Source organism: Armigeres subalbatus, chromosome 2 (genome assembly GCF_024139115.2).
Source record: "Armigeres subalbatus isolate Guangzhou_Male chromosome 2, GZ_Asu_2, whole genome shotgun sequence".
Classification (NCBI taxonomy): Eukaryota; Metazoa; Arthropoda; class Insecta; order Diptera; family Culicidae; genus Armigeres; species Armigeres subalbatus.
The window spans coordinates 212,223,438-212,248,499 of record NC_085140.1 but is presented as its reverse complement, the minus strand read 5'-3'; the positions used below and the strand labels follow the sequence as shown (position 1 = coordinate 212,248,499).

The 25,062-nt window shown below is 40.8% G+C and overlaps 2 protein-coding genes across 2 annotated transcripts in view; one reads left to right on the top strand and one right to left on the bottom strand.

Moving 5' to 3' along the window:
* Window positions 1–19,026, bottom strand: part of LOC134211593 (uncharacterized protein K02A2.6-like) — a 31,802-nt gene extending 12,776 nt beyond the window's left edge. The window contains exon 1 of the mRNA XM_062688603.1: window positions 18,819–19,026. The gene's annotated coding sequence lies outside the window, so the exon portion shown is untranslated. The remainder of the gene's footprint in view (window positions 1–18,818) is intronic.
* Window positions 17,090–25,062, top strand: part of LOC134211594 (uncharacterized) — a 44,535-nt gene continuing 36,562 nt past the window's right edge. Inside the window, exon 1 of the mRNA XM_062688606.1 lies at window positions 17,090–17,522. Within this exon, the coding sequence (XP_062544590.1) occupies window positions 17,489–17,522 (34 nt within the window). The 5' untranslated portion in view covers window positions 17,090–17,488. The remainder of the gene's footprint in view (window positions 17,523–25,062) is intronic.

The window sequence follows — 25,062 nt, the reverse complement described above, 5'->3', positions numbered from 1 at the left end:
TTTGGGTAGGCAATTATTTTGTCACTTTCACGGTAAATCGCCGTGGGAAGCTGAGTAGTTTTATCTCGTTTTAAATACTGGAGTCTGGAACAAAAATCCTTATAACTAAGGAAGGGTCAAAATCTCACTGTAGGTGGATTAATCTGGGTTTTTTAGATTAGTTTTACTCATCGTTACATCAATTGTTTCACAATGTGCATTATAACATGTCATCCTTCTATTTATTGGTCCATTTCTGCCATAGTTTGTTCTTTGATTATTGGTATAAAATAGACTTCTATTTCTAAGTGGACGGATAGGGGCGTAAAAATTAATATTTGCCAAAATTTCACTACTATCCACTCTTTGTGCGATAATATCGTTCATGAAAGCTATCATTGAGAATTCCCTGCGTTTTTTGAGTTCTTCTAGGTTAATTAATAAACACCGTGATTCATAAGGAGGCAATGGTAGAGACGTCCACCCTAGTTTTCGGAGCGCAAAAAGTAAAAATTGTTTCTGAACTGATTCTATGCGGTTTACATGTGTTTCATGATACGGAGCCCAAACTACACTGCAGTATTCTAAATGAGGCCTAATATGTGCAACGTACAAAGTTTTGATTGTGTAAGGATCATTGAAATTATAACTGAATCTTTTGATAAAACTAAGCATGTTGCTTGCTTTATAGATAATATTATTATAGTGATCTATAAACGATAATTTGGAGTCCAGAATGATACCAAAATCTCTAATTAGTTTGCATCTTTCAACTGTTTTCTGATCTATGTATATTTGTTCTTGTGCCGTATTGATCTTTCTTGTAAACGAGATTGAATGGCACTTTTTTATATTCAGTTGTAGCAGATTTTTCTTACACCATTTATAAAAATCGTTGATTTCATTTTGAAACACTAGTAGATCAGATTGCTTATGTATTTCTAAAAAGAGTTTCATGTCATCTGCGTAAATTGAAACATTCAGGTAATTCAAAACATGATTCACATCGTTGACGAATAAGATGAATAACAATGGACCAAGGTGGGATCCTTGTGGTACTCCAGATGTAACCTTAACTTGTTTTGACAAACATCCATCAAATCTTACTCTCTGGGTTCTGCCAGTCAAATATAATTCAATCCATTTTATTAACCTGGGATTGAGGCCTAGCTTGGATAATTTGAAAAGTAAGAGAGAAATATCAACTCTGTCAAACGCCTTACTGAAATCAGTGTATAGACGTAGAGTGGGGCGTCATGGTCATTTTTTCAAATCAATGGTTTTCCGAAGCCATTCTGGGTCCTGAACAACTGTGCAGAATTTGGGACCGATAGGTTGCTTCCTCGCTTTCCGCATCGCGTTTGAAGTTTGTATGGAAATTAGTATGGGAGAACGTATATTTTTGCATTTCTACTACTAGAGGTTTCAGTTCATCGTAAACCAAGTGGCACATTGCGTTAAAGTATAACCCAAAGCATGCCGAAAAACTCTGCTGAAGAAGGCACGTTGCTGAAACGTCAACGAAAAAAGTTAAAACGCTTCAAAGATTGAGTGTTCAAACCATATCCAAAAAATCGTTTATTCTGCCAGCACTGCCGAACTACGTAGACCAATAATTTAACTGAGTGTTATTTCAAAATAATTGATCTTATAGGGCTTTAGAGCTAATGGGAGCTATCCGGAATCATTTCACAAAGAAAAAAATCTGACAAGAAAGAAGATGGGTTTTGCCCTTCGATAACCATAGGTCATCCGGTAGTGCTGGCAGAAACGTTGATTTTTTGCATATGGTTTGAACAATCAATTTTCGAAACGTAATAACATTTTTTGTAGACCTTCCAGCTATGTACCTTCTTCGGCAAAGTCTTTCGGCATCTTCCAGACTATATGCTAACGTATTGAGTCACGTGATTGATGATAAATTGAAGCCGCTAATAGCAAAAATGTAAAAAAGTACGTTTTCCCATACTAATCTCCATGTAAATTTAAAACGCGATGCGGCATGCGAGGTCGTAACCAATCGAGCCCATATTTTGCACAGTTGATTGGGGTCCCAGAACGATTCAGAAAAACCTTGATCTCACTTGATCGGACGAAGTTTGCGTTTTTCCATACAACTGCGCCCCACTCTAGTATAGAGCTTCAACATAATTTCCTCTATCTAAAGCGTTTATCGAAAATGATACAAATTGCAGCAAGTTAGTCGTTGTTGACCTTTCTTTAACAAAACCGTGCTGGTTACGGGTAATTAAACCTTGAACTTGTGTGAAGATTTTATTGTTAATAATGGATTCAAATAACTTAGGAATGCAAGACAATATAGCGATGCCACGGTAATTTTTAATGTCAGATTTTTTGCCACTTTTAAAAATTGGTATCAAAAACGATTGTTTCCAAGTAGAAGGAAGCGTATTGTGTTTCAGAGATGAATTAAATAACCAAAATAGAGGTTTGACAAACTCATTTAGAAGTGATTTAAACAGTATGGGTGGTAGGTGGTCAGGGCCAGCACCCTTCGAAGAGTCTAAAGATTTGAGGGCATGTAGGATTTCGTTTGGAGATATGTTATCGACTGCGACATCATTTTCTAACTCAGGAAGGTAAGAGAAATAAGAGTAATCACGATCACAGTTATCATGTATTGTGTAAACGTCTTGAAAAAAATCAGCAAATAAGTTACTGACTTCAAATGAATTATTCCCAATCTTATTGTCAAGCTGCATTTTTGTTGGAAAACTACTGGATTTTCGTTTATCTCGAACATAGTTGAAAAATGATTTTGGGTCTGATTTAATATTGCGTTCAATCTTATTAGTGTAATCATCATGTGCCTTTTTAATTTCTAAATTCAACTCATCACATAATGACAAATAATATGCTAAATTTGAATCGTTCCTATTATTCTTATACGCTTTATGCGCTTTTTGTTTTCTATTTTTTATATTAACTATATTCCTATTGTACCATGCTGGAATCTTATTTTTATATTTTTTGTTTTGCTTTATAGGTACTGCCATCATTAATACATCGCTCAATGTTTGATAGAATACATTTACGGCTTGGTCAGGATTTAGGTTGCCGATAAGGGTTTGCCAATCGATACAGTTCAAGTTATTAACTGCGAGGTTTCTAAGCCAAGTTACCATTTTAGCATTCGTATATCATGAGGCTAACACGATGATACTTTTATGCCCAGGGAAGTCGAGACAATTTCCAATCCGAAAATTGCCTAGACCGGCACCGGGAATCGAACCCAGTCACCCTCAGCATGGTCTTGCTTTGTAGCCGCGCGTCTTACCGCACGGCTAAGGAGGGCCCCACACAGATTCATAAGGCGCCAGTTATGAATTTCGATAGTCCAGTTCGCTGAGTGTACACACGCTCAAACACGTTGGACCAACATTGGCTCCGACCTTAAGAAAATGCTTCGGTTACTGCTTTGTTTGACCGTGTGTGAAGTTGTTCGAACAGCCATTTCTCAGTTGGCGGCTGGTTTGGAAAAAAATCGGGTTGCCGAACGTGTTTTAGCGTTTGTAGTGAAGTAGCACAAAACCCTATATAGGTATTTTTTATGGTTGGTGTTCAAGTCGCTTCGATCGTTCGTGTGTGATATTGTTGATCGTATAAATTGAGTGTTTGCGCCCCTGTTGATAAAATATGGTGGATGCTTGACTAAACGAGAGGAGTCAATATTGGTCAAACTACTTGACCGGTGTGTACGCTGCATAATGTCGAATTCGTTTTCAAACCTGGGTCAGTGTCAACCCAAACCCTGATTAATTCACCTGTGTTGTGTTGGTGCTTTTCTCGTCCAAAAAATACTGATAAAATAATCGATTACTTCGCCTTATTCGATTAATCGTTCTGATAATGGATTAATTTTGAATCGAATATTTCCCAACGGTTATTTGACTCTATAATCGACAAGAATCGAGAGTAATTGATTAGTTACTAATCGATTAATCGGGATTTTACGACAACTCTTATATGTCGATAACTTTGATAAATCGATTCATCGTTGTGATAATCGATTAATTTTGAATCGATTACTACTCAACGATGAATCGATTCAATAATCGACAAGAATCGAGAGTAATCGATTAGTTACTAATCGGTTAATCGAGATTTTACGACATCTCTAGTCATTATCGGAATTTGAGCCAAAACGGTAATTTCTTTGATTCTGCATAGGGTGGGGGGAGGTGTCTTCCAAAATATGAATGCAGGCAAGTACATATCCGCATCGAGCAATTCGACTCCTCACTCCTCCTCCGTTTACAGACCAACTCGAGACTTGCGAGTTTATTATCAAAACACAAGAGGACTGTTAACCAAATTGGACGACGTTTATCTCGCTGCACTCGAGGGCGAATAAGATGTGTATGTGTTTACTGAGACCTGGCTGGACAAGAGGATTAATTCCGTTCAAATGTTTGGTAACTCCTTCAGTGTGTACATAGTCGATCGAAACAGTTCTAATAGTAATCGCTCACGCGGCGGTGGTGTCCTGATAGCTGTTTCCAACGCGCTTTCTTCAATTGAAGAGGTCTGGGTAAAAGTGAGTCTCCCAACAAGGAATGCTTTCATTGGAACATTGTATATTTCTTCGGACGGAAGGAATGATAGTGGTATAATTCAACAACATCTTGATGCCATTGAATATGCTTCTTCCTGGTGGATGTACTTCTCTTGCTTGGTGACTTCAATCAACCTGTGCTTACTTGGCTGCCATCTGGCCATAGGTATGCATTTCATGATCCGGATAATTCGACAACTACTCCTGCCAGCCGTCTACTTATGGATGGAACTGCTTTCCTTGGACTAAGTCAGATTAGTTTGATATCAAATTTCCAAAATCACTTCCTCGATTTGGTGTTTGTAAGCGAAAATTTACTTCCTGACTGTGCGGTCGACGAGACACCGGATGCCATCGTTCCGCTCGATAATTATCATCCTGCTCTGGTGATATCTATATCGCGAACAGTGATCATGCCAGATTTGATGATAGCTCGAATGCTGACTGTTTGAATTTTCGCAAGACAAATTTCGAACTACTCCGGCGCAAATTATCTCATTTTGACTGGAATGCTTTGAATGACTCGGACATTGACACAGCGGTTGGCCGTTTTAACTGTTTCCTCAGTGACTGCGTATTTGCCTCCGTACCGAAGCGCCAACCTCTAAGAAAACCACCATGGACTAACGCTACGCTACGCAACCTCAAACGGGAACGTGCTAGGAGTCTTCTTCGTGCCTAACCGACGTTGTGCGACAACTAAACGAAATTTCTCAATCGCCAGTAGGGTAATTCGCCAAATGTTGAACGGTTAATTTTTGTTGCCTATTGTTGAACGCACGTGCATTTCTTATGGGAGTTCAACAATAGGCGACAAAATTAGCCGTTCAACATTTGGCGGTTTCCCCTAATTGTTATCGCCGCTATAACAAGCATCTTTACAAGCAGTATGTGTGTCGCATGGTTTTGTTTTTAAAATCCCAAATGAATTCCGCGATCCTTTATGCTACAAAGTCTTATACTGCTCATTGGTACGCATCGGGTTGAAGCTGTGCAACGCAAGTTCGTACGATATGCCCTGCGCCATCTCCCATGCACGTACCCGCTCTGCTGTACCTAGTCTGCTGGGGCTAGATACTCTTGATAAGCGGAGAAACGTGTCGCAAGCCGTTCTCATCACCAAACTTCTGTTATCCGAGTACAACATGCCAGATTTGTTGGCATAAATTCCATTTTATGCACCCTCACGATCCCTTCGACCTCGAGATTCGCGCTTCGAAGAAAGGCATAACACGAATTATGCTGACAATAGCTGCTTTGTCGCTATGATCCGCCATATCAACGAGGTATCGGACCAATTCGACTTCATCAACAGTTCATCCGCGTTTCGTCAACGGCTAAACATATATTTTATTAACTGACCTTTAATTTTAAGTTTTCATGTAGACGGCACAGCCAGTTAGGCAAAATAAATAAATTCGTTCATAAAATCCTACAGAAATTACCCCATTTTTTATTACTTGAGGATTATCAAGAATCTCAACCACCAGGAATTCTTTCGGTTCTCCTTCGGAAGCTCTACTGAAATTCCTCAAAGAAATCATCTGGAAATTCATCTAGAGTTTTTCTCTTCATTACAAGATTTTATTCGAAAGTTCCTTCAGAAATTGCTCAGGATTTTTTTTTAGTAATTCCTCCGAAAGTTCCTTCGGGAATTCCTTCGGAAGTTTGTTTAGGAATTTGCTGGAAGTTTCGTTTAGGAATTCCTCAGCAAGGTTTATATATAAATGTCTCCGGAAATTCCTTTAGATATTCCTCCGCAGTTCCTCGAGGATTTCCTCGGAAGTTCGTTCAGAATTTCCTTTAGAAGTTGCTTCAAGAATTCCTCCAGAAGTTCCTTCGTGAAGTCTTTCGAAAGATTCTCCAGGAAGTTCGTTCAGGAATTCCTCCCGAAGTTCCTTCAAGAATTTCTCCAGAAGTTCCTCCGGGAAGTCTCCCATAAGTTTCTTCAAGAAATCCTCCGGAAGCTCCATCAGAAATTCGTACGAAAGCTCCTCCAGGATGTCCTCCGAGGAACTTCCGGAGGAATTTCTGGAGGAACTTCCGGAGTAATTCTTGACGATACTCCTGGAGGAATTTCTGAAGGAACTTTCGGAGGAACTCCAACGGAATGCTTGGAGGAAATTCCGTTCGAATTTCCGAAGGAACTTCAGAAAGTATTCCAGAGGGGGTCTGGAGGAATTTTCTAAAGGAATTCTTGTCTGGCGAAAAGATTTTTGTCTGGAGGAAATCTTGCAGGAATTTCCAGATAAGTTTTTTAAGCAACTTCCAGTGCTCAAAGTATTCCTAGAAAAATTATCAAAAGAATTTAGGAATGCAAGAATTCCTAAAAGATTTCAATGAAGAATTACTGAAGGAATTTCTGGCTGAATTCCAGAAGGAAGGTTTTTTTGGAAGAATTCTCGAAAGATTTTTTCGGAAGAACTCTTTGAATAAACAATAAACGGATTTATTCAGCGCAACTATTCGGCTGTAAATATGCGGTATTCCGAAACGATCGCAATCCCCTCAACAGCACCAAACGCCGTGGGGGTGGTGTTTTGATTGCGGTTAATAAACGTCTAAATTCCTGTATTGATTCTGCGCCAATCAGTACATCGCTTGAGCAGCTCTGGGTGAAGATAAAAGCGAAGCATCGAACATTGAGCTTAGGAGTTCTATATCTTCCACCTGATAGAAAGAGTGATTTACATTGCATTGAGAACCACATTGATTCGATGGGAAGTGTGATGTCGCGACTTGAACCAAATGATCTCGCTTTGATCTTCGGAGATTACAACCAACCCCACCTGGCTTGGCAAACACTAGCAAACAAGAAGCCATCTCTAGACATTCTACATTCAAGCATATCTCCAACCTGTGCTGCTCTTCTTGATGGGTTCAATCTGCATGGTCTAACACAATTAAATCATGTGTTTAATAGAAATTCTCGACTCCTCGATTTTCTTTTGGTTAACGAACCAGCCGTTTCGGAATGTTTGATAAACGAAGCCATCGAGCCACTAATAAGTCTCGATGCCGACCATCCGGCATTGGAAACCTACGTCAATTTGCCAACACCGATCTGCTTCGAGAGTGATGATGATCTGGACTGTCTTGACTTTCGCAAAGCCAATATAAGTGGACTGAGACAAACGCTCAATTTGATTGGCGGTATTTCGGTACCTTATTGAATGTAGAAGAAGCTGTGAAGTACTTTACACTTGTCATCAATCGCGCAATAGCTGAAAATGTTCCTGTAAAACAGCCACCGCCTAAACCAGCATGGGGAAATGCTCAACTTCGTCGTTTAAAACGAAAGAGATCAGCGGCATTGAAGAAATATTCCCAAAACCGGAACCCATCTACCAAACGACTGTTTTCACAGGCCAGCAATGATTATCGCTTATACAATCGCCTACTTTATCGCCGCCATGTACGTCGAACTCAGCAAAACCTTCGCTCAAATCCTAAGCAATTTTGGTCGTTTGTGAACACCAAGAGAAACGAGAAAGGGCTACCGGTTGAAATTTTTCTAGGAGATCGTCAAGCTAGTACGTGTTTGGACAAATGCAATCTCTTAGCTGACAAACTCAGGAGCGTTTTCTCGGACGCATCTGTCTCTGACAATCAGGTCAAAACAGCCTTGCAGAATGTTCCCAATGATGTATTCAACTTCGACGCTTTCACAATAACTCCGGAACAAGTTAGACTTGCCATTGAGAAGCTTAAATTTTCATACGCTTCAGGACCAGATGGAATCCCTTCAAGTATATTGAAAAAGTGTGCTTCTGAGATCATTACCCCACTAACAAACATTTTCAACCTATCCCTGAGGCAAGGCATTTTCCCCGAAGAATGGAAATTTTCATACATGTTCCCGATTCATAAAAAGGCGACAAACGAAATGCAGAAAACTACCGTGGGATCACTTCTCTTTGCGCGTGTTCAAAAGTATTTGAGATGCTTATCAACAATGCGCTATTTGCAGCATGTAAAAATTACATATCTCTAGACCAACATGCCTTTCATCCGAAGAGATCTATCTGTACGAACCTTGTACCGTTCATTTCGTCATGTTTACGGAGCATGGAACATGGAGCTCAAGTCGACTTTGTATATACCGATCTAAAAGCCGCTTTTGACCGTGTGGACCACCGAATCCTAATTGCGAAACTCAACAAACTGGGCGTATCAGATGTGTTGACCAGATGGTTCGAATCTTACCTTGTGAACCGAGAGCTTTGTGTGCGAATTGGTTCAGCTGAATCGAACCACTTTACTAACAATTCCGGCGTCCCACAAGGAAGCAACTTGGGACCCTTGCTGTTTACTTTGTTCTTGAACGACGTTGCACTGATTCTCCCGCCACAGTTCCGTACGTTCTATGCCGATGATGTAAAAATGTACGCCGTAATACGCTCTGTTACTGACTGTATGCATCTCCAGAATCTAGTTAGTACCTTTGAGAACTGGTGCTCCACTAATTCTCTTACGATAAGTGTGCATAAATGTAGCGTCATCACATACCTTCGCAACAAGAATCCAATTTTTTTTGGTTATACTATGAATAATCAACTTCTCCTTCGTGCGCACAGTGTCCAGGATCTGGGGATTACCCTCGATGCTGGTCTTACATTCAAGCAGCACTATTCGGACATCATCGCTAGAGCAAATAGGCAGTTGGGATTTATGTTTAAAATTGCCGAAGAATTCCGTGATCCATTGTGTCTGAAAGCATTATATTGCGCGCTCGTTCGATCCATACTAGAATTTGGCATGATTGTATGGTGCCCATTTCATTCTGTTTGGATCACAAGACTGGAATCCGTCCAACGAAAATTCGTACGCTACGCCCTACGGTTTCTCCCATGGAATAACCCGGAAACTCTTCCTCCATATGCCGACCGGTGTCGACTGCTGAGCCTTGATACCCTCGAAAGCAGGCGCGTCATGGCACAGGCGACTTTCCCCGCCAAAGTTTTGATTGGAGATATCGATAGTCCTGCAATACTGGGTCAACTGGGAATCTATGCTCCAGCACGAACTCTGCGCTCTAGAAGCTTCCTTCACCTGGACTTTCGTTCCGTCAACTATGGGATACATGATCCGATCCGATCTATGTCCGCGCGTTTCAACGAATTTTACTCACTCTACGACTTCAACGGCATCACATCATCTACATTCAGGAATCGAATTCAACATGAATTACTGGATCGAGATCAACGACCTTGAATCTCACTGGCTTCCTCTTTGATGCTGTATTATGAATAGTTTTGTATCCAGTTCTAGATTTTACCTTATTCTATAAGTCAATTTGTAAACTTTATATGTCCTGTTATGTTTTTCAAAAGATGTGGGGTTTTTACGCCTTCTCGAACTCGGCAAAATGTGGCTGGTTCAAGTAGGCTTTTCCCCATCATATATCATATACCATATATTACTTCATTAAGACTATAAAAGTCAGATGAAAAAGATTAATAAATACAAATACAAATACAAATATTTCCGTTCAAATCAAATATTCCTGAGGGGTTACTGGATGAAATCTATAAGGAATTCATTAAAAAAATCCAAATGAAGTATTTTTCTTTATTTGAGAGGTTTTTGGACCTAGGCTGGCTCACCTCTTACACCAAATGAAGTTAAATTTCTTTACATATACTATATAATATATTCGATATTCCTCAAACATACTTTCCTGACAATTCTTATCGGATGTTACATGGGATGGCTTTGTTCTACTATATGAACCAAAATACTTGTTGAAAGGGTTTGACTTCGAGCGCCAGTTAAATATTCGTAAAGGATTTCGGCTTTTTTTTTTAACTCTTGTCTTAACTAGATGGTGGTTAGTTACAAACTGAGGTCTTTATATAAAAATTCATTCTGTGTGACACAATCACTTCAACCACGTGGACAGCTCACTTCCATAGATGAAGTATGGAGAGACATGTGTCAATCGTAGTAGTCATTTACAAAACCATGCACTGAGCGGGATTGATATGTGTACAAACCAACAAAGAAGTGCTGTACTGATGCCTAGTATCGGGTATCAGTCCCATCTTTGCTGGATTTCCTATTCATATGGGACAAATAGGCAATCATAGGCAGTGTATTTCTCGGCATAACTGTCCCACCAATCTATTTCCATAATCATGATCGCAAAGTCTATTTGTGGGTGAAAAATTAGAATAATTTCAATGGAATTGACTTTTTTGAATGATCCTGCGACGTACTATTCTCAAATTTCCTACCGTTTGGACGTAAAAAAAATAGAGCTAAATTTCAAATGCCATTTTCCAATTTGTCTTCTTTTTTTTAAATTTGGTTCAAGCATGCCTAGAACAGCAGATCATTCCATAGACAAATATATACAAGATCCACTGATGATCTGATTTTAAACATGTTCAAATTTTTACTGCCTCTGGAATGAGTTTTAGAAGAATTATTCCAATTTTTTTAACAATAATGAACAATAATGAACAAGAAAGGCATCATCAGTCATCACGCCATGCTGATTGTTAAGTGGGAGTGGATGGCACTCGAGAAGAAGTACGAGAGTCAAGAAACGTCTATCCTTTCTTGTCAAACACAACAAGGCTTATCGAAAGCGGAGTCACGGAGTTATGGTCCGTTTACATATTCGCTAGTTCTGGCGGACAATGCACTATCCGACAATACTATCGCGATATTAGCACAATGTAAACGCTTATTAGCGAGGACAATTCCTGTTTACATTGCGCTAATATCGCGCTAGTATTGTCGGATAGTGCATTGTCCGCTAGAACGCTGCGCATATGCATTGATGACATTAGGTTACTTCAGTCGCTCTAAGTCGTACCGAGGCGACCGTCGGTACCGAACATTGTTGTTCAAGGACAGATTTCGTGCAGTTTAAATAACACCAGATAATGGTTCATGGAGAGGGCGGAATCAATTAGTTGTTGTTGGTCGTTTTCGTTCGTCACCCGTTGGGCGGTGACCTTACAATGGTCGAAACTCATCCTCAAAGCCAACCTGAGATTCCAATCTCCAGAGATTTCGGCGGGAATCCTCCAAGCATACGAATTCCGACGGGAAATATTCCAGGAATTCGGACGGGAATGTTCCAGAGGAATTTCGACAGAAATACTCCAGGAATTCTGACAGGAGTGTTCCAGAACTTCCAACGGGAGTATTCCAGAGCTTCCGTCGGAGATCCTCAAGGAATTCCAACGTTAAGGTTCCAGAGATTTCGAAGGCAACGTCCCAGGGATGCAGAAGCAAATCGTCGAAGGCTTTCGAAGCAATCTGTCAAGGGATCCCGAAGCAAATCGTCGAGGGACTCCGAATTAGGCCTCCAGGAATTCCGAAAAGAATTCTCTAGCGATTCTGAAGGGAATCCTCCAGGGATGTTGAAGCAACCCGTTGAGGAATTCCGAAGCAAACCATCGATAGTTTTCTAAGCAAATCGTCGAATGGTTCCGAAGCAATTCATAGAGGAATTCCGAAGCAAATTTTCAGAGAGATTCTGAAGCAAATCATTGAGGAACTCTGAGACAAAACGTCGAGAGACTCCGAATTAAATCTTTAAGGAAATCGTCGAAGTATTCTGAAACAAACCGTCAAGGAATTCCTAAGCAAATTTAACGATTCCGAAACAAATCTTCGAACGACTCCGGAGGAATTTCGAAGTAAATCAACAATAGACTCTGAAGAAAATCCTTCATGAATAATAAAGGGTATCCCCCACAGACAGGGTTTGCGGAAATCGTTCTCAATAGATAATGAACAACGATAAATGAGAGACAAAAACCTCTTCGAATCATAACAAAACTATCGCACTTGTATACAATTTGGAAAAAAAAACTGATTCGGATGGGCGGCGATGGGGTTTGATAAAACGCTTTTTTCTCGTTCATTTTATGTTGGGGACCATATTTTTTTCGCACAGCTGTGTAAAACAAGTTGAAATGCATCATCAGAACCGGTGCCCCCCGCAATTGGGGCTTATTAAGAAATAATAAATTTATCATGGGTTGTAGCCCCCCGAATCAGTTCGTTATCGTAACAGCTACCCAAAAACGTCTCTCACGGTATGCTACCTATCGAGAGTGTATACAGACATGATAAGTGAGAGATTTTCTCATTCTCCTCTGGATTCAAACCCTGCCCACAGATTACCAATGGTATCCCCCAACGATACCGAAAGGAATCCAGTGTGAATTCTTCGGGATTCCGGTTGAAATACTTCGATGATTATGGAAGGAATTCTTTAGAGATTCCGATGAGAATTCTTCTCGGATTATGATGGGAATTCCTCTCGGATTCTGATGAGAATCCTACTTGATGATGGGAATTGTGGAGCTTATCAAGCTGCTAGGCAAGTGGAAATCTTTTGGAAAACTGTCACTCCAGTCCGTGATGGTTGACCACATGCCTTTGACTGCAATGCGATAGACGAATCCAAGTAAAAATAAGAAGAAGACACACGACGGTGTTAACTTTGACAGATCCTACAGCACAGCATAGGGAGATCATTTTAAAATGCTTATAATAAATTCTAGACAAAATGTAATTAAAATCTGATTGATGTACGGTACGGAAAAAGTTCTAAATTACATATCTGGAAGCTTATCTCAATTTTTTTAATATTTTCCAAAAATGTATCTATCATACAGTTCGGAACTTTTTCCGTATCATACATCAATCAGATTTTAATTACTTTTTGTCTAGAATTTATTATAAGTATTTTAAAATGATCTCCGTATGCTGTGCTGTAGGATCTGTCAAAGTTAACACCGTCGTGTGTCTTCTTCTTATTTTTACTTGGATTCGTCTATTGCTTTTATTGATATTTTGGTGGCTTTCCGTTGTTGTTCAAATCAGACTTACTGCGATGCTTTCATAATTTGAGGTTATTACACTTGCTTGTGAAAGTGAAATCGTCGTAGTGTGCTGGGATGCGGCTAGTGTTAGAAACAACGGAGTCATTGGAATTTCATGGCTTGCTTGTGTTTGCTACTAAACCCGCTGGTTACACTGCGGTAAACTGCAAATAAGATTTACTAAATCTGCCATATCTCAGCAACGGCGCATTTTGCTTTGAATCGATAAGTGTTTCTGACTGGAAAAAGTCTGTTAAGCTCGAATCCGTTGAGAAATCGAAGAAAAAAATATACGTATATTGAGAAAAATGCTTTTTTATTATTTTGTGAGAAAAATACTATAGTTGGCAACACTGCTCAGCATTTAAAGTATTTTTTTCTAAAAACTTCATCAAATTTCAAGCGGAAAACTGGTATTAAAGTTTTCTGTAGCTTCATCGGGGGCTGAGATATCGATATTTGAAAATAGCATGTTTTTAAAAATCTCCAAAAACAGGGAGGGCTTTCTGGTCGAAGGGGCGGTTCAATCACCATGGTCATATGGTTATTCGAAATAATGTACCAAAATTAATATGGGCGAGGTATTTTCCATTACTTTTAAATAGGTTAATTGCACGTGCTTGGCCATATAGCCTTTTCATAATTAACTTCTTCTTCTACATTGGCATTACATCCCCCACTGGGACATTGCCGCCTTGCAGTATATCTTTCTTTATTTGAAGTAGGGAAAAGCCTGTTTAAGTAGAATTATTTCTGGAATCTGGAATTCCTCAAACGGGCGCAAAACCTTCTTTTCTTTTATATCATAATTACATCCTAATTACTTAACATTACACAATACTGTCGGATGTGTAGTGTAGTGTGGTGAACCTTTTCCGAAGAATACACAGGGCAAGATGAAAATCAAATGCGGTAGAGCAACGATTGAATATGCGACACATGCTAGGCTCATTTTGTGCATATTTTTTACGAGCTGCTTTCAAAAAATGAAAGGGGTTGATCGAAGTGGACGGTATATTAAGGTTCAATTGAGAAAGCAAAGCGGGGCAATCAATTCTCGATTGCTGAAACCAATATACGTCTCGACGATCACTTAATAAATCTGTTAAATCCAATAAGTTGGCAGCATGCTTCAAAGTTGGGTAAATTATTTGGGTCATTCCAAGGAAGGCGATATAGAGCGAAACGGACTTATTTTTCGATTCGAAATATGCTGTTTTGGTAAAATGGAGCCCAGACAACTGATGAATATTTTAGTAATGACCTCACTAAAGCGCAGTAGAGCGATTTTAGACATTGGATATTATCTTCGAGAAGATCGATGCGAATCTCCTGCGGCAGCTGGCCGGATTCCGTGTCGGAAGATCCTGTGTGAACCATATTGTCACGCTCCGTATCATTCTGGAACAGGTCAGCGAAATCCAAGAGTCCCTTTATTTGGTATTCATTGACTACGAAAAAGCTTTCGACCGTCTCAATCACGAGAATATGTGGGGTGCCCTAAGACGCAAAGGGGTTCCTGAGAAAATCATCGGCCTCATCAAGGCACAGTACGAGGCCTTCTCGTGTAGAGTGCAAGACAATGGGGTCTTGCCCAACCCTATTCGGGTCGTAGCTGGTGTGAGGCAAGGATGTATTCTATCACCGTTACTGTTCCTCATCATAATAGACGAGATTCTGATAGGTGCGATTGACTGTGAACCAAACCGCGGGCTGCTATAACCATGGAGCACCTAAACGACTTTGAATTAGCTGATGACGTTGCACTCCTCGCTCGACGGCGCTCTGATATGCCGAGTAAGCTCAACGATCTTGCCGAGCGCTCTTCTTAAAAACCTATGGCTATAACTTTTTTTTAACTTCTAACGTTTTTCTAAGGCCATATTTTCGACCGATTAAATTCCTGATCACATTTAGTATAGTTTATGCGTCGTTTCTAATCAAAATATTTAAAATAATTATTGTCGATGTATGCGTTCTGGGAAATGGCTAAAAGCTAAAACCCATTTTATATCCGGAATAACCCCTGAACCAGGTGGCCAATCCTTGAATAAATTCCGCTTCTTTTGGTGAAAGTTGCGATATAAAATGTTAAAAGATAAAAAAGTTACAGCCAAAAAGATTTTTATTTTCATTTTCAATAAAGGGTTGGTAACGGAAGGCTAAAACAGAAATCGGCAAAACTAATCCGCATGATCCTCGAGTATCTCAAAATTAGTCTATTCATAGAATGTTTACGGGTTAAATTGATGTGCAAATTTATTATTGTTACGGTCACCCTAAATTCACAATCTAGGCATCCGTAACATTGGGTTGACACTAAACATTAAATGGTTTACTGACGCCACATAACTGTACCATGTTGATATAGATTTCATACCGGTATGGGACAGTAATGCTTGCGACGGCAATTTATTTTGGGATTAGATCTCCCATGTTTTCCAGATTTAGTCAAATGCTGACCCAACGAATATCTTCCCTAACATCCAACTGTATGGAAATCTCTCTCTAAGGTTTGTTTGTTTGTTTATTGTCCAGTAGCGATCTCTGATTAAGTACTACATCAACATATCGTTTTTCAATCCTAGTTACGGCAAGGGTTAGGGTGACAAAGAGTAATAACCCTTAGGTTATTCTTAGGTTGGAATAAAAAACTACATTCATCTTGATTTCTGATGGCAAGTAGAAAAATGAAGCCATTGTATACTGAGAAAGTCTGTGTAAATAGCATATTTGAAAACAATAACTATTAAATATAACTAAATAAAATATCGCAAGCTTTTATGCACTAGCGCTAATTGCTGCTATAGGGAAAGCAATCAGTCCTACTTTTGAGGACTGAATGGGTCATTGCTCTCACCGACAGTCATCGTCCGAACCGAAGTCGGATAACAAAATCGTTCAAAAAGGTTTCTTATAATTAAGCTTTCTTGTCTTCTTTCTACGATTTTCACAATGCCAGTCAAGCCACTTGGGTTAAGAACGATGAAGGAAGTCTAAATACATCAGACTGGAGAGGCAATATGAGCGGATCTGGCTACCCAACATACACACCGCCGCCTGTGCCAGCCGATTGCAGACTCTTCGACGAAGCAGTCAATCTCAAACGATTTGAATGAAACAAGCTTTATTTGAGGCAGCTGATCATAATTGAAATTTTATTACAATTTTTACTTGCTAACAATATCGGTACAACTGATACTATGTTCGCACTACGGCCTGAATAACATGTTATTCAAATTATCGACAAAAGAAAGCTCATAGCCGAATAACATGTAACAAGTGCCCTAGTGCGAACATAGTATAAGCGGGAAAGGTTGGTTTCTTAGATTTAACGCCATTAGGTGAATTAATCAAAGCTTCTTGCTACATGTTATTTTGCTGAAGAAGTCACTTCTGTTCACTATCTCTAGAAGGTTATTACGGATGAAATCGTGTTGTTTTTTTGTTCGCTCAGTTTATTGAATCAGTTGATTATGAGGCGACAGCGTGTCGCTTGCGTATGGCGAATTTTGTCTCACTTACATGAATTGCAAAAGTGCTAAGAACATTAATGACAAGCCGTTTAGTTTACATATCAGTACCGGCGTTTTAGTCTACTACTAATTACTCTCACTTACATGAGAGAGAAAGACTTTATTGAGTTCGTTTAACCGCTTCTCATTATGGCTGTGTATAGAACTATAGTACAGAGCGCGCGCGGAAACAAGTTGAGTGTATTCGATTCCCGATATTATTTATTTCGGTGTTCTCGAGCGATAGACGACGCTGGGTGAGCTTCCTGCCGGCTCTCGACTGGGGTTCAGAACAGATTTTCTCGGCAGTCGGGACGGATGTATAATTGTTACAAGTATCTAATGCTCTGGAACGAACGCGTCACGTCACGGGTCGCTGAGTTGTGCGAATTTGTTTTGCGTGCTTTCGTGTGAATTTTGATTAGTATCGTGATGAGCGCCGTGAACCAGAACGACATTAGAACAAATGATTGTATAACAGCACGAATCGATTAAAGTGTGGCTTTTGTAGCGAATAGTGAGAAGTGTGTTTACTGTTGTATATTGAGAACTTTAATTGCGGGTGTATCATGGAGTCGTTTGAGTTGACTGAGGTGGAAAAAGGTAATTAAAAAGTGTGACAAAGACACAATTCATAAAAGTTGATGCACTGCATTTGGCATGTTTTTGTTTGGCTCTAAAAATATGAATGAGTGATTCAGATCCTGCGCAGTTTCTTTCTTGGTGAGAGAACAAAGTGCAGCACGTTGCTGAGAAAGTTATTGTTTTGAAACGATGCGGGCGGTTTATAGAACATTTTCTCTCCGGAGGTACATATATTCAAAACATTGTTTTACACCAAGGGAGGAAATGGTTAAACTGTTTGTCAATAGAATAGAATAGAGTTATAAATTAATGTAAATGATTAGTATATGAATGGTAACACCGTCATATCTACCTAACAATTGTTTGAAGGTTTAAAAATGTTTTTTTTGCGGTCGATTAGTTATATTTTGTTATACTGTGAAACTATTATAATACTTTTCAATACCTCTCAGGAAAATTTTAAATTTAGCTGGCGTCAAGATAAAAAATATATGACAAAATTATTGATCAAAACTATAATATTGTTATCGGAATTTACTATGTAATATAGAAGCATTGAAGCGTATTTTAATTCATAGCGAAAACGAACGAAAAGTAAACTTGTACACCAAATAAACATAGTTTGGGAAAATAGTTCAAATCAATAAATTAATCGCAATGACTAAATATAATGCTAGTGGTAGTTTTGCATAAAAAAATTCTAATAGAAAAGTTGAAACGCAGAGAAAGCATGGCCTCATTAAAACTCACTTTTCAAATGCAAATATAGCGAGCGATAGAGTTGATTGCAACAATGTATTCGAAAGTGTAATGAACGAGCCTCTGCGAAATGATTCATATTGTTTATTTTTGTGCAAAACTTATCAGTAATGTTTGTTTTTAGTTGTCATGATTTAGTTTACATAGGAAAAGGGGGATAATATACCCCAACAAAGCAAATGCTGCTAAGAATAATTCATGCAATTTTTAAAGTAGCTAGCTGTTGCCATTTCAAAGATGTACGACATCTCATTAATGGTGACATTCACATTTGATGATGATATTCTGTTATCGGAAAACTCATGAATGCGAAACGCCTGTCAGCTGGCAGATCGTATGAATCATAGCATCACACATCCTATTGGGGGGAGGAGTTCGTGACAACATATCGAAAACACTTTTTGGAGTAGGTGATTCGACACACTCAAAACTGTAATTCAGATTTAGCATTAGTTCAGTACATCCAGTAGATCTAGTATACAAATAGACTGAATTCATACTTACAGATTTAGTTTTCTATGTACTAATCGACTAAACGAACTTCGTCCCGCTTACCGTCTCGTTTCACAAATGGTTAAACTTTAGCTGATATCCGAGCCACTGTAGCTAGCGATTGTATGACGATATAATTCCAACGTTCTTTCAAACAGATTACAGACTAAATATTTAACTGATATACTAATTCACTTTATATTATTCAGATTCTTCTCTTCAACTTGAAATTCTCAAACATCTACCAATACGGCATCGCCTTGTGTTTACATTTTTATCTTTTTTTCAGTTATCCTTAGAGCTAACTTGTCGTACAGTAAGCAGGCTTACGTTAACGAAACGCACCCTTTCTATCCCGGCGTAACAACTCCCCAGCCCGTAAGCCCTGTCGTTGATTCTAATCACCGCTGAGCTTACTATCTTCAGTCGCCGATCTCTAGGATCGCTAGTTTCGCCACTGGCCTTTTTTTCACTCCAGTACTGGTCCGTACTATCGCTGATCTTATTCTTCCATCTTCTCCGACAAAAACTTCCTCAACAATGCCTCGCTCCCACATCCTTCGTTTTTCCATATCCGCCACGTACACCAAATCCCCAACTGCTATCGGTTTCACTTCTTCGAACCACTTTGTCCTTCGATTCATCGTAGGAAGATACTCTCGCTGCCAACGCGCCCATAACTCATCCGCTAAAAACTGTGCCTGGTTGTAGCTGCAACGTAATCTATTTGCTTGACATGATGGATTTTGCGGTGGCATACAATCAACCAAAGGACAGCTCCGTATGAAGTGGTTAGGTGTCAATGCCTCCTTGTCTTCTTGTATGTTAGTGGATACATACGTCAATGGACGGGAATTTATTAGGTTTTCTGCTTCGACAAGTGCTGTCTGTAGTATCTCATCTGTCAACCTTTCGCCAATTGTGAAGACCGACATGGCCTCTTTTACCGAGCGAACCATCCGCTCCCATACGCCTCCCATATGAGGTGCCAAAGGGGGATTAAATGTCCATCTAGTTCTAGCCCCTGTGAAGGTGTCGGCACACTCGGAGTTTATGGCGTGTATTTGTTTCATCAAGTCTCTGCTCGCTCCCACGAAATTAGTTCCATTGTCGGAAAAAATCTCAATTGGACTTCCCCGCCGCTTCACAAATCTGCGAATCGCCATCTTGCAGGACTCAGTAGTTAAGTTACACACCACTTCTAAGTGAATAGCACGTACTGTCATGCAGGTAAACAATGCTACCCAGCGTTTCTCTCGTCTGCGCCCAACGGATACTTCCAGTGGACCAAAATAATCCAAACCAACATAGGAAAAGGCCCGTTCACTCACGGCCATCCGGTATCTAGGCAGTGGTGCCATTCTAGGGACAATTGGTTTTGCCTTCCAAATCTTGCACATTTGACAGTTGCGAGCGATTTTTTCAATCATTGCTCTCAGTCCTGGAATGTAGAATCTCTGCAGCACCTCGTGGACAACCATTTCTCGACTGCCATGACCGCACTCTTCATGATAGAATTCCAACAATTTTCGGACAATAAGATGCTCTTTCGGAAGGATAATCGGGAATCGTACGTCGAAAGGCATATAGTTCGCTGCAACCGTCCTACCTTCCATCCGCAATACTCCGTATTCATCTACAAATGGTGACAACCGGTACAAAACGCTGTTCTTCTCGATTGCTCTTTGCAGTTCCTTGGCTAACTCTTGATTCTTGATCAAAGTTTTCACCTCATCGGTAAATTCTTCGCCCTGTGCCACACGCCACAGGCAATTTTCTGCCTTCAGGTACTCCTTCTGACACAACGGTACAATCTCTGCGGGTATCTTTGCAGCCCGCTGTACAACTGTCGGTAATGCTTCAATTGGAAATTTATTGATTCTACGGCGACAGTTCGACATAAAACGATACATAGTAGCTACCATTCGTACCAGCACTTTCCATTTAGAAATATGTTGCACCCTGGGTAACACAGCATCCGGCATAACGATTTCATGCAACAATACACTGGCCCGAAGTTCTTCTTGCACTTCTATCGATTTATGGTTTTGGACTGGCCAATCTGTTTCAGCCCTATATAAGAAGTCAGGACCATGAAACCATCGGCTGTCTGAGGATAATTGTGTGGATGGGCCCCATTTAGTAACATCATCTGCCACATTGCTTTTGGTGGAAACCCACCGCCAATCTTCTGGACTGGTATTGGTCAATATTTCACCAATCCGGTGTGCCACAAAAGGTTTATAACGTCTAGCGTCCGATTTCACCCAAGATATAACTGCATTCGAGTCCGTCCATAGAAAACATTTTTTTAGTTCGATCGAATGAGTTTTACGTATTGTCTTCAGCAATCTCGATCCTAATACAGCCGCCTCCAACTCTTTTCTAGGAATAGATAGGTACTGTAAGGGGGCTACCTTCGCCTTAGCTTCTATGAATGCGCAATGGACGATATCTTCTTCCATGAACCTAAAGTATGCCACGCATCCATACGCATCTTCTCCAGCATCCGCAAAAACATGAAGCTGCACGGTATTGTAAGCCTCAGCACTCATTTCTCCGAGGTAGCAACGAGGAATCCGTATGTTGTTGATGAATTGAAACATTGACGTCCATCTCAACCATCGATCATAATGTGCAGCACCCAATTTTTCATCCCATGCAATGCCACTCCTCCACAAGTCCTGCATTAAAATGCGACCATGAATTAGCAGTGGTGCCAGAAACTGCTTTGGGTCGAACATGCTCATTATACAGCGTAGTGCGATCCGTTTTGTTGGCCAAGCTCCTTCTTCAATGTATGGGCGTAAGTCTTCCCTGACCTCGGTAGAAAACACGAACGAGTCGATATCCGGTCTCCACATTACTCCGAGAACTCTTTCTGTATCGCGATCATTCGTATCAAGAGATTTAGCCTTCCTCGATTCCGCCTCACCGAGCTCTTCTAGTACAAGCGCCGAGTTACTCATCCAGTTTCTTATTTCAAAGCCGGCTTCTCCATGTATCTTCCTTACGGTTTTTGCTCGTACTATAGCTTCGTCTTCAGTATCTGTACTATCGAAGTAGTCATCTACATAATGCTTCCTTATTATGGCATCTGCTGCTGCTGGATACGCCTGAATATGTTCTCTGGCATTCAGGTTTTTATGAACTGTGCCAGACAAGGAGGACAGCTAGCCCCGAAAATGACTACATCCATCACATAAATGGTTGGTTCACTACTCGAATCCGATCGGAAAAGGAAACGCTGGGCCTGCCGGTCATCTAGCCTAACCTGGATCTGGTGAAACATCTCCCGGATATCTCCTCCGAATGCCACCTTCCGCTCTCGGAAACCGTTGATCACTCCAGATAACGATGCAACTAAATCAGGTCCCTTCAGTAAACTATCGTTGAATGAGACACCGTTGGTTCTTGCCGCGGCATCCCATACCATTCTTACTTTATCAGGCTTTTTTGGGTTGACGACATAGTTCAAGGGCAGATACCAACACTTCTCCGCCGGTGTATGCTTAAGCTCATGTTGAGTGATTATGTGAGCATAACCCTTTGATATATAAGCATCAATCTGTTTCTGTAGTATCTCTCGCATACCCGTATTTCTGTTTAGCCGAACTTCTAGATTTTTCAACCGTTTGTAGGCCATCGAGTAACTTTCCGGGAATTTGGGTGCACCGTCCTTCCACAAAAGACCAATCTCGAAACGATTCCCAATGCGTTTCGCCGTTCTCTCCAAGATCTTTCTTGCCACACGGTCTTCTGTTGATTCGAGGCGAATCGGGGACACTCCTACTTCTTCAAGTTGGTAATTTTCCCTCAAGATCTGATTCAACTCTTGGTCTGCCTTGCTGCATTCTTCACATATACATCGGTGATGTCCAAGAAAATGGATGTTTGCAACTATGTTCGGTCGCGGCCCGTATGCCGTCCAACCCAGTTTACATTTGACAGCAATCGGCTCTCCCATTTTTCCAACTCGTGATGCCAGTGGAGCGATGAGATGCATATTGTCTATTCCTATCAAAAGTTTGGGAGTACTGTAGGAGTACCGTAGCTAAGGATTCCGATGCCACTGAGATGTTGGAAATCTTCGGCGAGTTGATTAACGTCCAATTTCTGGGCTGGGAGATCAAGCTTCTTCACCGTTCTTGCCACGCACAAATCAAAACTCGTGTTATCTCTTCCCGTAATCCTCACTTCGACACTTCTAGAGTGGGTTTCCGTTCTGCTTATTCCATTCGTCCATCGCATTTCAAATGGTTGTCGCGGACCATTCAGCTGAAGAAGTTCTGCTATTTCACTGTCGATAAGTGTTGTAGACGATCCTTCATCTACCAGCGCAAGGACATCAACACTTTTATCTTTACCGTATAAAGTAATGGGAAGAATCCGGAATAAAACGGATTGGTTCGCCGAACAATGACTGTTGCATCGCGCTTCCACATTGTTAACTTCTGTATTAACCGGCGGATGCAGCAACGAATGATGGAACCCCTTGCATCCCTCAATCTCGCAACGGTTTTTCGATCTACACGGCCATTTTCCATGGTTATAAATGCAAAGTGCACATAAATTCATATGTCTCACCATCATCCATCGACGTTGAACACTTGTATCTCGAAATTCCCGACAATCTCGTCCAAAATGTCCCGGTTTCTCGCAGATCGAGCAAAGAGTGTCTTTACTTGAAGAGATCCGTGTGGGTGCTCTCTGTATCTCGTTGAATCTTCTATCTGATGCACTTTCACATATTTCACTATCGTCTTCCACTCGATGGTTAAACACTTTGACTTTCGGTTTATCACGCTTCCTAATCGACACCACTTCCATTTTCTCAAACGATACTTCTAAAGCCTTATCTACCAGGTCCTCCATAAACTTCCCGAATGTTTTCAAATCGACCACTCGTGAACGCCGCTTAAAGTCTACCCATTGCATGGCGTAACATGGCGGCAGCTTTTGTACTAAACTTTACATGAGTATTGGATTCTTTAGGTGATCATGCAGTTTAGATGCTTCGAGATGCTGTGTGAATCCCTCTATTGCATTTCCAAAGTCAATTAAGGATTCTAAGTTATCTGAGTCAGGTCCATCCAGCCTTTGAATTCTCTGAGCCATAATCGTCGAAAGAATCTCCGGATTCCCGAAGCGACGTCGTAGTCTATCGATGATCAGTGGTACGTTTCCGGGCAGAAGCATTAAATTCCGAACGATTTCCATAGCCTTTCCTTCCAATGCTTGCTGAAGTCTCACGAGGTTCTCTGCGTCAGTAAACCCACAAGATAAATTGGCTTGTTCGTAGGCACTGATAAACATTGGCCAATCTTGTGGATGACCAGCGAACGTGGGAAGATTCTTTGGGAACACCTGACGTGAAGCGATCTGTAGTTTCGATGGTCCAACTATCATACTAGAGTTCACTGGTTGCGATTGGCGTCTGCTGAATCCATTCACTGCATGTAGCATGTTCGATGCACGGTCGCTCATATTGCTCACTGAGGCGGTCTTTGCGTGTCGCGGCTCGACTGGATTACATGAGTTCATCCAGCCATGAACCTTGTCGATGTACCCGGCTTCTAACTCTTCTTGGTCTTCAAACTCTTCGTTGCATTCGGATTCTTCGGCCATCCGTGTCAGCCGCTGCAGCTCTTCTAACTCGCGGCGCTGTCGCTCGATCTGCCTCTTCTTCAACTTCAACATCCTCAATTCATTTTCCTCCTCAAATGCTTCTAAACGGCTTCTCTCTTTCATTTCTTCAATTTGTTTCAACGCGAAATCCCGTTTTGAGCTATTTCTCTTATTAGACTTACTTTTCTTGGAATTATCGCCCCGAATAACTTGTGAACACAATAGATTGATTTCTGGTAGTTCAGTGACGCCAACTACTACACCTTGCTTAGATGTTCCTGCCTGCCCTATCTCCTGAGGTTCATTGAGCCGTTTTGGATTCACAATATTACTAGCTACTACTTTCGGATCCGTTGTAGGAGGTTGTACAATATTCTTTTGACTAATCTTGTCCTTTGACTTACCGGGATTGTCCCTAATACTACCCTTTTTAGCCGCCCGCGGAGGTTGCACACGTGTGGTACCTGGCTGTCCAATCGATTCGCGAGCTGACACGTCCTCTCCTAGGCACGTACGGCAATACCAGACCTGCTCCGCGATGCTTTGGTCCACCCCGACACATGAAAAGTGATGCCACATTAGACACCGACCGCATTGTACCATCGCGTCATATTGGTCATCTTCCTCGCAACATGGGTAGATTACGTCTGACGGTAAATCTTTTTGAGTATTGGGGGGA